Raw genomic sequence first — 14,605 nt, 5'->3', positions numbered from 1 at the left:
CAGCTCCTCAGGTCATGCTGTCTTCTCACTGCTGTCATCAGGAAGGAGGTACAGGACCCACACCACCAGGTTCAGCAACAGTTATTACCCCTCAACCATCAGGCTCTTGAACCAAATGAGATAACTTCACTCACCCCAACACTGAACTGTTCACACAACCTACAGACTCACTTTCAAGGACTCTTCATCTCATGTTCTTGATGTTTATTGCTTATTTATTCATTATTATTGCTTTGATTTTTAAAAAATTATTTCTTTGTATTTACTGTGAATGCCGGCAAAAAGTGAATCTCAGGGTTGTATATGGTGACATATAAGTACTTTTGACAATAATACATTTACTTCGAACCTGATGGTGTGGGACCTTAGGCTCCTGTACCTCCTACGTGGTGGTAGTAGTGAAAAGAGAGAATGGTCTGGGTGGTGGGGGTCCTTGATGATGGATGCTGCTTTCCTGTGGCAGTGCTCCTTGTAAATACACCCAGTGGTGGGGAGGGCTTTGCCTATGATGGACTGGGTTGTATCCACTACTTTCTGTAAACTTTTCCAGTCCTGGACATAGGTGTTTCAATGCAACCAGTCAGGATACTTTGCACCTATAGCAGTTTGTCAAAGTTTTAGGTGACATGCTGAACTTACGCAAACCTAGCAAAGGAGTAAAGGAAGAGAAGAGATTGGATGGAAGTAGACAAGATTGTGGTGGGGTGACAGAGGAGATACAGCAGGAACCTTGACCTACTAGCGACAGTTCAAAGATTGATGACACATAATTTAAAGCTGCTGTTGAGTGACCCAGTCTAAGTGGGATATTGAGGCAACCAAGAGCACTTGTTCGTTATGTGCCACGTTGTATGAAGTAGACAATCATCGTCTTTCCACGATCATGATTGTGCTTGGTAAATTTTTCTACAGAAGTGGTTTGCCATTGCCTTCTTCTGGGCAGTGCCTTTAAAAGATGGGTGACCCCTAGCCATTATCAATGCTCTTCAGAGATTGTCTGGCACAGTGGTCGAGATGGCCTGTTTCCGTGCTGTAATTGTTGTATGGTCATATAACTGGGATTTGTGAAATGTACCAGCTGCTCGTACAACCATCCACCACCTGCTCCCATGGGTTCATGTGACCCTGATCGGGGGGCTAAGCAGGTGCTACACCTTGCCCAAGGGTGACCTGCAGCCCAGCGGAGGGCAGGAGAGCATTACACCATCTTTGGTAGAGATGTATCGTCACCCCACACCCAAACCAAGAGCAAACAGGTGAAATGTTAAAGGATGAGGGTATTACAGGATAGATGCCGACTTTAACCAGAGCTGCAATGGCTGAGTGGTTAAGGTGTTGGACTTGAAATACAATGGGGATTCCTCAAGCATGTTTAGTGCTCGGAGTACAATCACCAAAGACCAGACCACCAACTACCGCTGATAACTTTTTCTTGACTAGCAAGGGTGCAAAGGTTATGGAGAGAAGGCAGGAGAATGGGATGAGAGGGCAAATAAATCAGCCATGATTGAACAGCAGAGCACATGCTATGGGACAAATGGCCTAATTCTGCTCCTATGTCTTGTGGTCTTGTAGTGCCCATTCAGTAACCAGAAGTTTCAAGAATTTCTGAAATGGAAGAAAGAAAATTCAACATAAATATGTGGGGACAAGTACCTTGCACGTAGGTCCCAGGCATTTCTGCAGCTGGATTCTATCTTCCTCTGTATCAGGTGCTCCATTATATTCATAATAAGCCACATCTCCAACCAGCAAGGCTTCATGGGATAAAGGCAGAAGACCACATTTCATGGCTGAAACCTAGAGGGCAATTAGGAGAAGATTAGAGGAAGCAAGAGATCTCATTGTTCATGCATATCCTGAAGGCTCCCGTCGTCGTCTATGGCGTCCTAGCAGTGAACATCACCAATAGGCTACCCTGGTCCAATCACAAAGACAACGCAGCCAAGAAAGCTCACCAACGCCTCTACATCCTCAGGGGGGGCTAAAGAAATTTGGCATGCTGTTGTTGACCCCCTATTTTGCTGTTGACCCTTTCCAATTTTCATCAATGTATCACAGAAAGCATTCTATCCAGATGCATCACAGGTTGGTATGGTAACTGGTCTGTCTGAAACTGCAAAGTTGTGGACACATGGAAAGCAGCCTCCCCTCTATGGACACTGTCTATACTTCTTGTTGCCTCAGTAAAGAATCAAAGACCACAACCACCCCATCTCCTCTCCCCTTGGGCAGAAGATGTAAAGACCTGAAAGCATGTACCACCACAAGGACAACATCTACCCCACTGTTACTAAATAGTTTCCTGGTATGATAAATTGGATTCCCAATCTCCCAATCTATCTTGTTATAATCTTCTACCTTATTGTTTACCTGCACTGCACTTTCCTAAAGCTGTTATACTTTATTCTCCATTGTTACTGTTTTACCTTGTTCCACCTCAATGCACTGTGGAATGATTTGACCTGTACGAATAGTACGCAAGACAAGCTTTCCACTGTACCTCAGTACATGAGACAATAATAAACCAATTTCAATTCCAAGTCCATTTCCAAGAGGCAGATACTGCTCACACAGTTAGTGGTAGATGCTAGCACCTTCTGTCCAAGACCTCTTTCAGAGTCAATGCCTCCAGAAGACACGGTACATCATTAAAGACCCTTCACACCCTCTCCATGAACTGTTTGTTCTTCTGCCATCAGGCAAACGTTACAGGAGCATCAAAACTAAAACCACAAGGCTACTAAACAGCTTCCTCCCACAGGCAGTCAGACTGCTAAGCAGCTGCTCTACCTGACTCTGCTTTGGACACTTTTAACTTGCACTGGACACTTATAACTTGATTTTAACTGAGATGTGGCTGTTGTGCTTTACTATTTATTGTTATGTTTATTATTTAGTGTTGCGTTTGTTATGCTATGATTTCACTGCTCCTAAGGAACGCTGTCTCATTCTGCCCTGCAGAGCTGATGTACGGTTAGAATGACAATAAAGTTTTTTGAATCTTGAATCTTGAAAGGCTGACAGGCCAATCCTGAGCCATGGCAGCGATGCGATTGAGCTTCGAAAGAGTGCAGCAACTTCCTTTGAGGGACGCAGCAGTGAGTCGCCACTCAGCTGCCGATCAGTGCGACAGTCAGTGTTGCTGGCGGCCCTCGGGATCTGCTGAGGGACAAACACAAGGCTGTGGCCTTCACTCCCTCCACAGCCCAGCCCCAGAAGGAAGGCGATAGAGGGGGAGATGACACGACAGGAACCAACATAAAGCTGAACAGGTTTTGATGCAGGGAAACTGAGATTTGACTTGCCCTTGAGTAAATGACTCTTGGTGGAAAACTGAAATAACAGCGAAAGAGCCGGAAAGGCTCAGCCGGTTGGTCAGCGTGTACAGGGAGAAAGAATGACAGAGATAACATTTCAGGACAAAAACAGAAGGAAAAGAAGAGCGCCCCAGGAATCCAATAGAAATTCAGAAAGTGCTGGGTACACCCAGCAGATCTGGGAGTAAATATGAGAAAGTCATAGCAAGAGACACAAAATGCTGGAGGAACTCAGCAGGTCAGAGAGTATCTATGGAAATTAAGTGTGCCAAGATGAGGCCACCCTCAGGATGGGGGAGCAACACCTTACATTCTGCCTGGGTAGGCTCCAACCTGATGAGAAGAGGCAAGAGGCCAGAGTGGGGAATAGAGGAAGAGGGGAGGGGGAGGGGGATTTTTTTTTAACCAGAAGGTGAAATCAATATTCATGCCATCAGGCTTCATCATGGCACAAGAGGAGGGCATGGACCGACGTGTCAGAACAGAAATGGGAAAGAGAATTAAAATGTTTGGCCACTGGAGAGTTCCATTTTTGGTGGATGGAGTGGAGGTGCTCAAAGTTAAGTTGTAGAGAAGATAGGGAGGAACAGATAGAACAAGGGGAATACCTGTGATAGGGTGAGGCCAAAATTGCTGTAGGGAGGGGTGTAACCTGACAAATGGGGTCAGTTAGCGTATCATAGCTTTATAAAGATAAAGATTGGCTTAATTTGTCACTTGTACATTGAACGATACAGGTTATACATCACTTTGCATCAAATCAAATCAGCGAGGACTGTGCTGGGCAGCCCGCAAGTGTCACCACCTTTCCAGTGCCAACATAACTTGCCCAACTCTTATGAACCCTAGCAACACACACAAAAATTGCTGGTGAACGCAGCAGGCCAGGCAGCATCTCTAGGAAGAGGTACAGTCGACGTTTTGGGCTGAGACCCTTCGTCAGGACTAACTGAAAGAAGAGATAGTAAGAGATTTGAAAGTGGGAGGGGGAGGGGGAGATCCGAAATGATAGGAGAAGACAGGAGGGGAAAGGGATGAGGCCAAGAGCTGGACAGGTGATTGGCAAAAGGGATATGAGAGGATCATGGGATGGGAGGCCTAGGGAGAAAGAAAGGGGGAGGGGGGAAGCCCAGAGGATGGGCAAGGAGTATAGTGAGAAGGACAGAGGGAAAAAAAGGAGAGAGAGAGAAAAAGAATATATAATAATAAAAGATTAATAAGTAACGGATGGGGTACGAGGGGGAGGTGGGGCATTAACGGAAGTTAGAGAAGTCAATGTTCATGCCATCAGGTTGGAGGCTACCCAGACAGAATATAAGGTGTTGTTCCTCCAACCTGAGTGTGGCTTCATCTTTACGGTAGAGGAGGCCGTGGATAGACATGTCAGAATGGGAATGGGATGTGGAATTAAAATGTGTGGCCACTGGGAGATCCTGCTTTCTCTGGCGGACAGCACGTAGGTGTTCAGTGAAATGGTCTCCCAGCCTGCGTCGGATCTCACCAATATATAAAAGGCCACATCGGGAGCACCGGACGCAGTATATCACCCCAGCAGACTCACAGGTGAAGTGTTGCCTCACCTGGAAGGACTGTCTGGGACCCTGAATAGTGGTGAGGGAGGAAGTGTAAGGGCATGTGTAGCACTTGTTCCGCTTACAAGGATAAGTGCCGGGAGGGAGATCGGTAGGAAGGGATGGGAGGGACGAATGGGCAAGGGAGTCGTGTAGGGAGCGATCCCTGCGGAAAGCCGGCGGGAGGGGGGGAGGGAAAGATATGCTTAGTGGTGGGATCCCGTTGGAGGTGGCAAACCCTAACCTGTATGTCTTTGGAATGTGGGAGGAAACTGGAGCACCCGGAGGAAACACATGTGATCATGGGGAGAACATTCAAGGTCCTGGTGGGAAATGAACCCTGATCTTACAGCTGGCACCCGTAAAGCGTTGTGTTAACTGCTTCACGACCGTGCCACCCTAGTGATAACAAAATTAAGCAATGTGCAATGCGTTGCTAATAGCAGGGCGGTGGGCTGTGCTCACAAAGGGAGAGTCCACCCCAGTGAAGGACTTAGAGGTAGGCTCGGTAAGTTGTTTACTGAGTAGCAATGATTAAATAATATAGCACATAGCAAGACATCCAGAGCTGGGCTCCTTGGGTTTAACCATGAATACTCACCGCAGCAGTGGCCGGTGTGTGCAAGTGAATTATACAGCGGACATCCGGTCGAGCGGAGTAGATAGCTGAGTGTAGGCTGAACCCAGCCGTGTCCACCGAGAAATTGGTGCTACCCTGACTGACCACTTCGCCCAGAATGTTGACCTTCACCTAGGAAGAGGGATTAGCGTCAAATGTTAAATGCTTCGGAAGCACCAATTCTCTGATTGCAACGCTAACGACATCAGGTTTTATCCAAAACTTTAAACAGGGGATCCCCAATCTTTGGATCACCTGCCAATAGAACTGGCCTCGCTCTCCCGCTCACTCCGCCATGGAGTCCCAAGCCCGGCTGCGAAAGGAAGAGGTTTGGGCATGGGGCTAGCAACACAATCCTATAAAATCCCGGTGCTACAGCAGTGCCAACAGAAGCCCTAAAGACCTCATCCCTGGGAGAGGAAGGATACACCAAGAAGATAGGTTACACCTGGAGACAAGGGGAAAGACTGCCCTGGGACAGCGGACTCAGGCGAGCTACTGTTGGCAGCCTATGCCCCAGTAGTAAGTAAGTCCCTCTACTACTCCTCCCTAAACCTGTCCACCTCCCTCCAATCTCCCATCGCCCTTCTTTACTCCAATCTCCTATTGCCCTTCTCTACTCCAACCTCAGAGGTGTGGGATGGAATGTAACCGTGCAAACCCACCCTGCACACTGTCTTTACCAAAAGCTCCCATCTGGGGGATTGAAACAAAAAACTTCACGCCATCATAAAAGTTTTTTCGACAGGCAGTTCATCTGATCTATTCTAGTTAGCTCCCCCCACACCCTCCCCAATCTATGACCTCAGTCACTGCACTTTAAACACCTAAACCACTTTTTATAATGCTGTTTTCATTGTAAATACATACTGGTATTTATTCACATTTTATTCCATATCTGTACTTAACTTATAACTTCATTTTTATAAAATTCTTTACTCTTTATAACTGTTGAACGTCGTTGTTTTTTGTTGCATCTCATCCCCTGATTAACACACCACAACAAATTCTTTATTCAGTGGATTCCAGTTAATAAGGTCATCGGTTAACCAGGGCAGCCCCCTTGTTTGGAACAACTCTTAAAGAACAAAAACTAATTGGGAAAATAGCCGGAATTTCCTCTGTTTATTTGGGACACTGTGCTGTTTAATTGGGACAGAAGACCGTTGCCAAACAGTTTCTAACTGGCATCAATCATGTGCGATTGTGTGGCTGTTAGACATTACACCATGATTAGAGCAAACAGTTTTTAAATAGCATCAATTATGTGTGTTTGTTCAAAAAACAGTCAGTTTTTTCAGATAGTTGGTGAGAAATAAGCAGCAAGACGATTCAAAACTGTTCTGCTCACTGCAGTTTCAAGCATTCAGGCTTGCAGATCGGAGAAATGGCCCGGAGTGGAAATGAAACAATTTCACTGCTTCAACAAGTTAGGACCTACAAAGGATTTGAAGGTATCGACAATCACCTTGAATGTTACTGTGAAAATGAGGATTTGGAGGACGCAGAAGCTTCTAACTAGCATCAGTCGCGTGTACTTGTATGTCCATCAGACATTACAGTGTACTTACAGCAAACAGTTTTCAAATAGTGTCAGCTGCATATGCTTGTGTTATATTATTCACTTGGACTGACTAACACTGCATTAAAAAGCAGTGGTTTTCGACACTACTTAATGCAGAAAGGCAATGAAGGCAGTCCATTATCTGCACTAACTTTGTTCATTTACAGTCAATCGAAAGAACAAGGCAGTGTCCATTGGAATGAATTTCTCCAACGATAACTATTAGGAACTAATACACAATTTTATAGTACTGTAATAGTATTGCTAGTGTTCTAATTGGTGCTGGATTTCACTTAAATACATAATCTGTTACACAGTTAAACATAGTTTGTCTTTTTTAAAGCTATTTCCGTGGAACTTTGGCTAATTGGGACAGTCGCTTAATTGGACCAATTAACCTGAATCCACTGTACAAATAAATGTATACGGCGAGTAATTCTTGATCCCTGTGAGTGAAGGGGCAAGAACTCTGCGCGAAGATTAGCGAGGTGAGAAGTCACAGGGATTTGAATCGAGGGGGGAGGGCAGTGGATTTCTGAGAAATTGGGCGAACCAGGGTGCAGACATCCCTGTGGTACATTGACAAGATGATGGACACACATTGTCATGGGTAAATAAACAAAGTAGATCCAGCGGCCCAAGGTCACACGACAGTACATTATGTTTTGTGACTTCAAAACGTTAAATGAAGACACAGGAGTCCAAAATGTGAGTCTAACTACGTGTTTGCTTTAAGTAACGTGCGCACATAGCACGTGGTCACATGGTAACATATGCATATAACCTGTAATGAATTATTTAAGCAAACAAGAATGCTTAATCAATTTTATGGTGCAACTGTAACGAAAACCAATTTTCCCCTGGGATCAATAAAGTATGACTATTACTATGACTAATATATATAGAAGATTACTCAGACATTATTGAAATATTAAATATACAATGCTACATGGTCGAATTTCCAAGTAAAGCAATGTGGAAATTTAAAAATTCAATCAGGAAGAGAAATGTTACACTACTGAATTTCTAGACACATTTTGTAAAGGATTAAGTGCTGATTTGGATACTGAAAGAGGAATGAAGCTGCTCAAAGCAGAGACATGCTTACTGACACAGCACTGACTTTTATATTCAGATGGTGGATGCTTTAATCAGTTCACTGGTTAATATTTCTGGAACGGAGAATGATAAACATCTCTGCATCAAGATTCTGGCATGAAACATCATGACAGGCTAATTTCCAAGCTGGTTCATATTTTCTTGCATTTTCTGTGAAGATTCAACTGAGGTTAATAGCATGGCTTGCAAATCAATCAGTGAACCATCTGGTTCAGGCCCTGCTCCTCTGATGCTGCTTCCTGCCAGCAGGAGTGTTGCAAGGCCAGGTTCAGTAACAAACCCCTTCGCCTCCTCGGAATCCCTTACAGATTTGATAAGCTCGCGCACCAATTCCATTACAATCTTCTACTCAGCTTCACAGCCTCAGACTGATACAAGTGTGAAACTAAATCACAACCAGTTATCACAGTGAATGCGCGTATTGCGTCAGTATGGGCTCGCTGGGCCTGAGGGCCTGTTATCAAGTCGCGTCTTTAAATAAAAAAGTTAAAAAGTACGGAAGAAAGCAAAATAAAGCACAGGATCTGACTGACCCCCCCCCCAGCTAACTTTTAAGATTTAATTCTACATTTAACCTTTTACCCGCTCCCTTGTTCTCCGTATTATTTATTTACCATTCGTAGTATAGTTTATTAACTTGTTTGTTTGCAGTGTTATTTATTTATTATATTTTTGTACTTGCACAGCTTGTCTTATTTTGCATGTTGGTTGGTCGTCAGTCTCTATGTGTGTGCAGCTTTTCGTTGAGTCCGTTGTATTTCTTCATCCTACTGTGAATGCTCACAAGAAAGTGAATCTCAGGGTAGTATATGGTGACATATATGTACTTTGTTAATAAACTTACTTCGAACTTTTGAACTTTTTGTGCTTTGCAAACTAATACACATCTTACTTCCTTTTGAAATTTCCTGAGTAATCTGCCCCCACTACTCTTTCAGGTCGTGAGTTTCAGATCGAGACAACCATCTGTTGAATATAATTTCTCTCCATTTCCTCCTTAGTTCCTTTGTTAAATGATTTTAAAACCATGATCTCTGTTCACAAACACCCCAGCTCAGAGGAAATGTTTCTTCCTCCTTGCTTCGTCAAAGAAGCCTCATCACTTCAAGTATTACTTTTCCTCTAAGCCTAGAACAATTGCAACTTCCCGAGCTTCTCTGCAGAATGACTGTCTTTTCCCTGACACTGACCTGGGTAACCTCCTCAAAACCTTGACGTCTTTCCTGATGTTTCGTGTCTGTGTCTGTGGACGGCTTTGCAGCTGAAGGCAAATGTGCGATGTCTAAAGGTTAAATGTCACGTCCTTGGATACACAACACTCTTCAAAAAGCTTTCCTAATAACAATAGCACTTGTTCTGCCATCTTTAATTAGTTCTGAGTGCGGGCTGTCTTGTTTTGCCTCTCAGCATGAGACTGGTGAAGATAAGTCACTGGAGTTTGGGAAAAAGAATTGGTAAATTATGGATTGGGTGGCAGAGTGGACTATCAAAGGAGGTGTAAGATGCTCCTTCCCTCCGCTAGCCTTCAGGTCACCCTTGGGCAAGGTGTAGCACTTGCTTAGGCCCCCAATCAGGGTCATGTGAAGCCGCGGAAGCAGGTGGTGGATGGTTGTACAAGCAGCTGGTACGTATCATAAGTCCTGGTTATGTGACCACTGACGCCAGGCAGACAATCTCCAAAGTGGGTTGATAATGGCTGGGGTTACCCGTCTTGTAAAGACACTGCCCGGAAGGCGGTGGCAAACCACTTCTGTAGAAAGAAAATTGTCAAGGCAATCGTGGCCACGGAAAGACAATAATTGCCTACATCATACAAGATGGCACATAATGAACAAACAAAGTTATGGATGACTTGGAGGGGGGTAGTTGCACTCTGGGAGAACTTGAGCGGATTGGAGAATTGTGAAGACCTCAGGAGGAGAAAAAACTGCTGGATCAAATGAGGCTGTAGGCTCAGCCAGCTTCATCGCAGGCACAAGCCTCCTCCCTACCCTCGAGGACATCTCAAGAAGGTGGCATCCATCGTGAAGGACTCTCACCACCCTATATGTGCCCTCTCTCAGTGCTGTCATCAGGAGGTACAGGAGTCTCAAGACCCACACTCAAACTTTTGGCAACAGCTCGTTCCCCAATGCTATCAGATCTCTGAATTTTCATGAACAGTACCTTGCTATTCCTGAGTAACTCACACAATCATCCTGATGAAGGGCCTCATCCAGAAACATTAACTCTTTATTCCTCTCCATAGGTGCTGCCTGATCTGCTGAGTTCCTCCAGAATTTTATGTGTGTGTGGTAAACCATGATATGTTGTAACTGGGTTACCTGTCTGGACACGCCCCTCTGCTGACTGCTCCTGTGGCTCCTCCCACAGAGCCCTGAATAAAGGCGATTGTGCCACTGCTCCTCCCTCAGTCCAGGGGCAGATGCTCAGCATGGTCGAGGTAACATTTTACTGCTAATAAAAGCCTTTCAGTATTTACTCTACTTCCAGTTTTTTGGAGTAATTGATAGAGCATCAGTGTGTTATTCTGTGTTATGTTTTTCAACTTCAGAACATGAAAACTAATCAAATGAAGACATGGGAGTCCGAAATGAGGGTTCACTTTAAGTGAGGTGTGCATGTATCACCATATACTTCCTTGAGATTAATTTTCTTGCAGGCATTTACAGGAAAATAAAGAGATAGTGTAGATGGGCAAAAAGTTTGGCACAGACTTGGTGTTCTCAAAGGCCTGTTTCTGTGTTTCTACGGGAACTCCCTGCTTTCTTTCAATGGTGCAGTTAAGTCTTTTATGTCTATTTTGGAGGGAGATGGGCCATTGGCTTGCAGTGTTCCCCTGGCACTGCACTGGTGCATCAGATTAGTCTTTGTGATCAAACATTTGGAATGGGGTTTGTCCTCAAACATTATTGGTCTGACGCGCCACACTGCTCACTACGTCAGGGCAAAAAGGCAGACACAGGCAGCTTGTGCAACGCAGACTTCATTCACCATGTGATGCACTGCAAGATTCAAATTTATTTCTCGTGAGCACATCGAAGCAGTGAAATGCCCCATTTGTGTTGTCAACCAATACACCCAGGGGTCATCCAGTGTCACTGTGCATTCCGGTGTCGACACAGTATGCCCAGAATGCCCAGCAGAACAACTACAGTGGAACAAGCCCCGTTCCTCCCTCCCACTCACCCACTATATGAGAAAATTACAGAGAAGCCCCCCTTGAGAGACATGGACGTGCAGTACTTTTCTCCCAGGGTTAAACTGTCTTATACTTGACAGCGTGCATTGAAGCTGAGAGGGGGAATGTTCAAAAGAGATGTACGAGGCCGGTTTCTGTACACAGAGAGCAGTGGGCATCCGGAAGGTGCCATCTGGGACAGTCGTGGAGGCAGATAGGATAGAAGTGTTTACATTAATGTGCAGGAAATGGAGGGGTTTGGACATGTACAGGCAGAAAGGATTATTCACTGAATTTATTTGGCACAACACTGCGGGCCGAAGGGCCGATTCTGGCACAGTTATGTTCCATGCTCCATGAGAGAGCGGAGGGGGGACTGAGCTTAAACGACAGGCCTGTCAAGTGGCCAGTCAGAGTGGGCTAAGTGAGTGCGTGAAGCACTCAGTTTAAGATTGAAGTAAACAATAAAGGAGCCTCCAGGTCAGGAAGGGTTAAAAGCCATCATTAATGCTCGTAATCAGGGGTTCCCAACCCTTTCTAATGCTGTAGATCAGTACAAGGGGTTTGTGGACGTTCATAATGAATATACTCACCAGGATAGATCCAGAGACCTCACCATAGGAAATTCCCCTGGGAATGATGAGGAAATGATCTTGTTCCTTACTGACTCTGAGCTGAAGGAAAAATAAAAAAAAATTGGAGAAGGAAACAAAGATAACAAAAGTGTGCTGTGGATTAAAGCCGTTCACTCCATCCATCCCAAAGTTCAATTTTCCCAACCACCAGTCCATTAGGATTTCCCAACCACCAGTCCATTAGGACACTGATTTAATTCAGATATTATGTTCCCCATAGCATTTCTAGAAGGTTTTGAAAGACAGAACCAAAACACGTGCTTAATTAAGCTGTTTGTTACTCATTCTAAATCATAAATTTTTGTTCCTTTTATAAATGTTCCCATTTCTGACTATAAGAATTTTTTTTTTCCACGTGATATATCTATAAAAGTTTTTAGAGTCAGTTTTTATGTGCTCTGCAAGCCTGCCCTTGCACTCTATTCTCTCCTTCTTAATCAGCCCTTTTCTCCTCTACTGCTTAACTCTAATTTGCTCCCAAGCTTGTTTTGCTATTTTTTCCTGACGTTCATAAATTTCTCCTCCTTGCACCAGACAGCAATAAATGTACTTCATAGAAGTCTGAATGATTGCCATTGTACAGGTCCTTGTAGCCAAAGGGTAAGACCGTGTATTTCTGTCTACATCTATTACCTCTGATCATGGCTTCTTCCTGTACCCAGACTAAAACCCCAGCATGTCTTTCACCGGGATCACGCACAAAGCCTACTATCTCACTTCTCAGCCACATCGCTTCACTTAACGAACAAGCCTTGATAACTTTGGTCTGCGCCCTGTCACGGACATTCACTGCTGCTTCCTCATCTCCCCCTTTCCGCACCAAGGAAACACTCTTGCCTTCTCACTTCCCCAATTCCCATGAAGGGTCCTTAACCCAAAGTGGCTGCGTGATCTCTCTCCACACTGATGCTGCCTGACCTGCTGGACAGTCCGATATTCTGGGATTTCTTGGGTCAAGCAGCATCTGTGGAGTGAGATGGACAAATCGGCACTTCGGGTTAAGACCCTTCATCTCGACTGAAAGATAAAGAATAAAGCTCAGTAAAGATCAGCTTTATTTGTCAAAACGTATGCAGGTGAGGGCATCAAAGGTTACAGCGAGAAGGCAGGAAAATGGGTTTGATAGAGATGATAAATCAGCCATGATGGAATAGCAGAGCAGACTCAATGGGCCAAATGGCCTTATATTTTATAGTTATTCACTCCGCACCAGCACCACTCAAAAGCTGTTACTTGCCCCAACCCCTTCATCATTCAACCACCCCACCACCACTACATACACATCATCTAGAGTCACTTTATGTGTCTATGTATCAGTCTAGGTATGTAACAGTTACTTGTAGTTCAGCTCCAATATCTTATGGAAACGTTGGAACGTACAGTGAAATGGGGGGATTGTTTGAGTCAACAACCAACACAGTCCGAGGCTGTGCTGGGGGGCAGCCCGCAAGCGTCACCATGCCTCCAGCACCAACGTGGCGTAACTTACTAATCCTAACCCGTACACCTTTGTAACCCGCACACCTTTGTAACTTACTGACCCTAACCCGTACACCTTTGGATGGTGGGAGGAAACCCGAGCACCTGGAGGAAACGTGCAGTCATGGGGAGAACGTACAAACTCCTTGCAGACAACAGTGGAATTGAACCCAAGCATCTGGCACTGTAATGGCGTTATGCCAACCATTAAACTACTGTGGTCTGGGTCTGGGAGACCGCAACTCACTTTCTTAACCCACAGCATTGAACAGACTCTCTGCATAAAACCCTTCCCAAAAGGCTTGCCTGGTCTGAACACGTAAAGTCTGGGTTCCTGAGAAACACTATCTATGGGGGAGGGGGGGTGGGGGAGACTGAGGGTTGGGCTGATGGAATACAGAAGTTCCTGTGCTCAGCTGCATTCTGCCCAACAGAGTTTCCAACGCTGTACTCCGATGAAGAAACATTTCCTGCAATAAGTGTAATTTCCTTTAGCTGGTTGACAACTTCCAGCTGAAGTCAGTAATGAGGCCTATTCAAAAGTCGGTTAGCAATTCCCAGATCCAAGTGAATCAAAGAGAGAGACTCTGGAAGTTTTTGCAAAGAAAAACTTAGTAGCACCCTGTACGTTACACTCAAGAGAGTAAAATATTTCAGGAAGTTTGGGGATGTGAACAGTGAAAGAGTGTCAGTGTTGGAGAGGGTCCATGGGTCTTTGAAGAGAATTGTCTTTTGAGAAAAGTTCCTGATAGTAAGAGGGAGAGTGAAAGAGAATGGAGGATGTGACAGAGAGAGAGAGAGAGTGAGAGAGAGAGAAAGAGCGCCAGGGAGAGTGAAGAGACAGGGGGAGAGAGACAGGGAGAGAATGAGAGAGAGTGAGAGAAAGATCAGGAGTGAATCAGATAAAAGAGAGGGAGCAAAAGAAAGAGCTAGAGAGAGCAGTAGGGTGAGAAAGTGAGAGGGAGGCGGGGAGACAGAGAGAGATAGAGAAGAAGCAGGAGAGAATGAGAGAGAGAGAGAGGAGGAGGGAGTGAGGGAGCAGGAGAGAATGTGTTAGAGTGAGAGAGAACAAAGGCGAAACAAAGGGGAGAACAAAGATAAGGGGAAGCAGATGGTG

General features: G+C 45.0%; 1 protein-coding gene across 5 annotated transcripts in view; it reads right to left on the bottom strand.

Annotated features, from left to right (window-relative positions):
* add2 (adducin 2 (beta)) overlaps positions 1 to 14,605 on the bottom strand; it is a 149,177-nt gene that overhangs the window by 34,548 nt on the left and 100,024 nt on the right. For all 5 annotated transcript variants that reach the window (XM_063057087.1, XM_063057086.1, XM_063057084.1 and 2 more), the window contains 3 exons: positions 11,968 to 12,048; positions 5,493 to 5,642; positions 1,657 to 1,800 (listed from right to left, as the gene is read on the bottom strand). In XM_063057087.1, the coding sequence (XP_062913157.1) occupies positions 1,657 to 1,800; positions 5,493 to 5,642; positions 11,968 to 12,048 (375 nt within the window). The remainder of the gene's footprint in view (positions 1 to 1,656; positions 1,801 to 5,492; positions 5,643 to 11,967; positions 12,049 to 14,605) is intronic.

The sequence above is a fragment of the Mobula hypostoma genome, chromosome 8 (genome assembly GCF_963921235.1).
Source record: "Mobula hypostoma chromosome 8, sMobHyp1.1, whole genome shotgun sequence".
Lineage (NCBI taxonomy): Eukaryota > Metazoa > Chordata > Chondrichthyes > Myliobatiformes > Myliobatidae > Mobula > Mobula hypostoma.
Note: the sequence above shows the minus strand (reverse complement) of the source record. Positions and strands in the feature narration are given on the sequence as shown.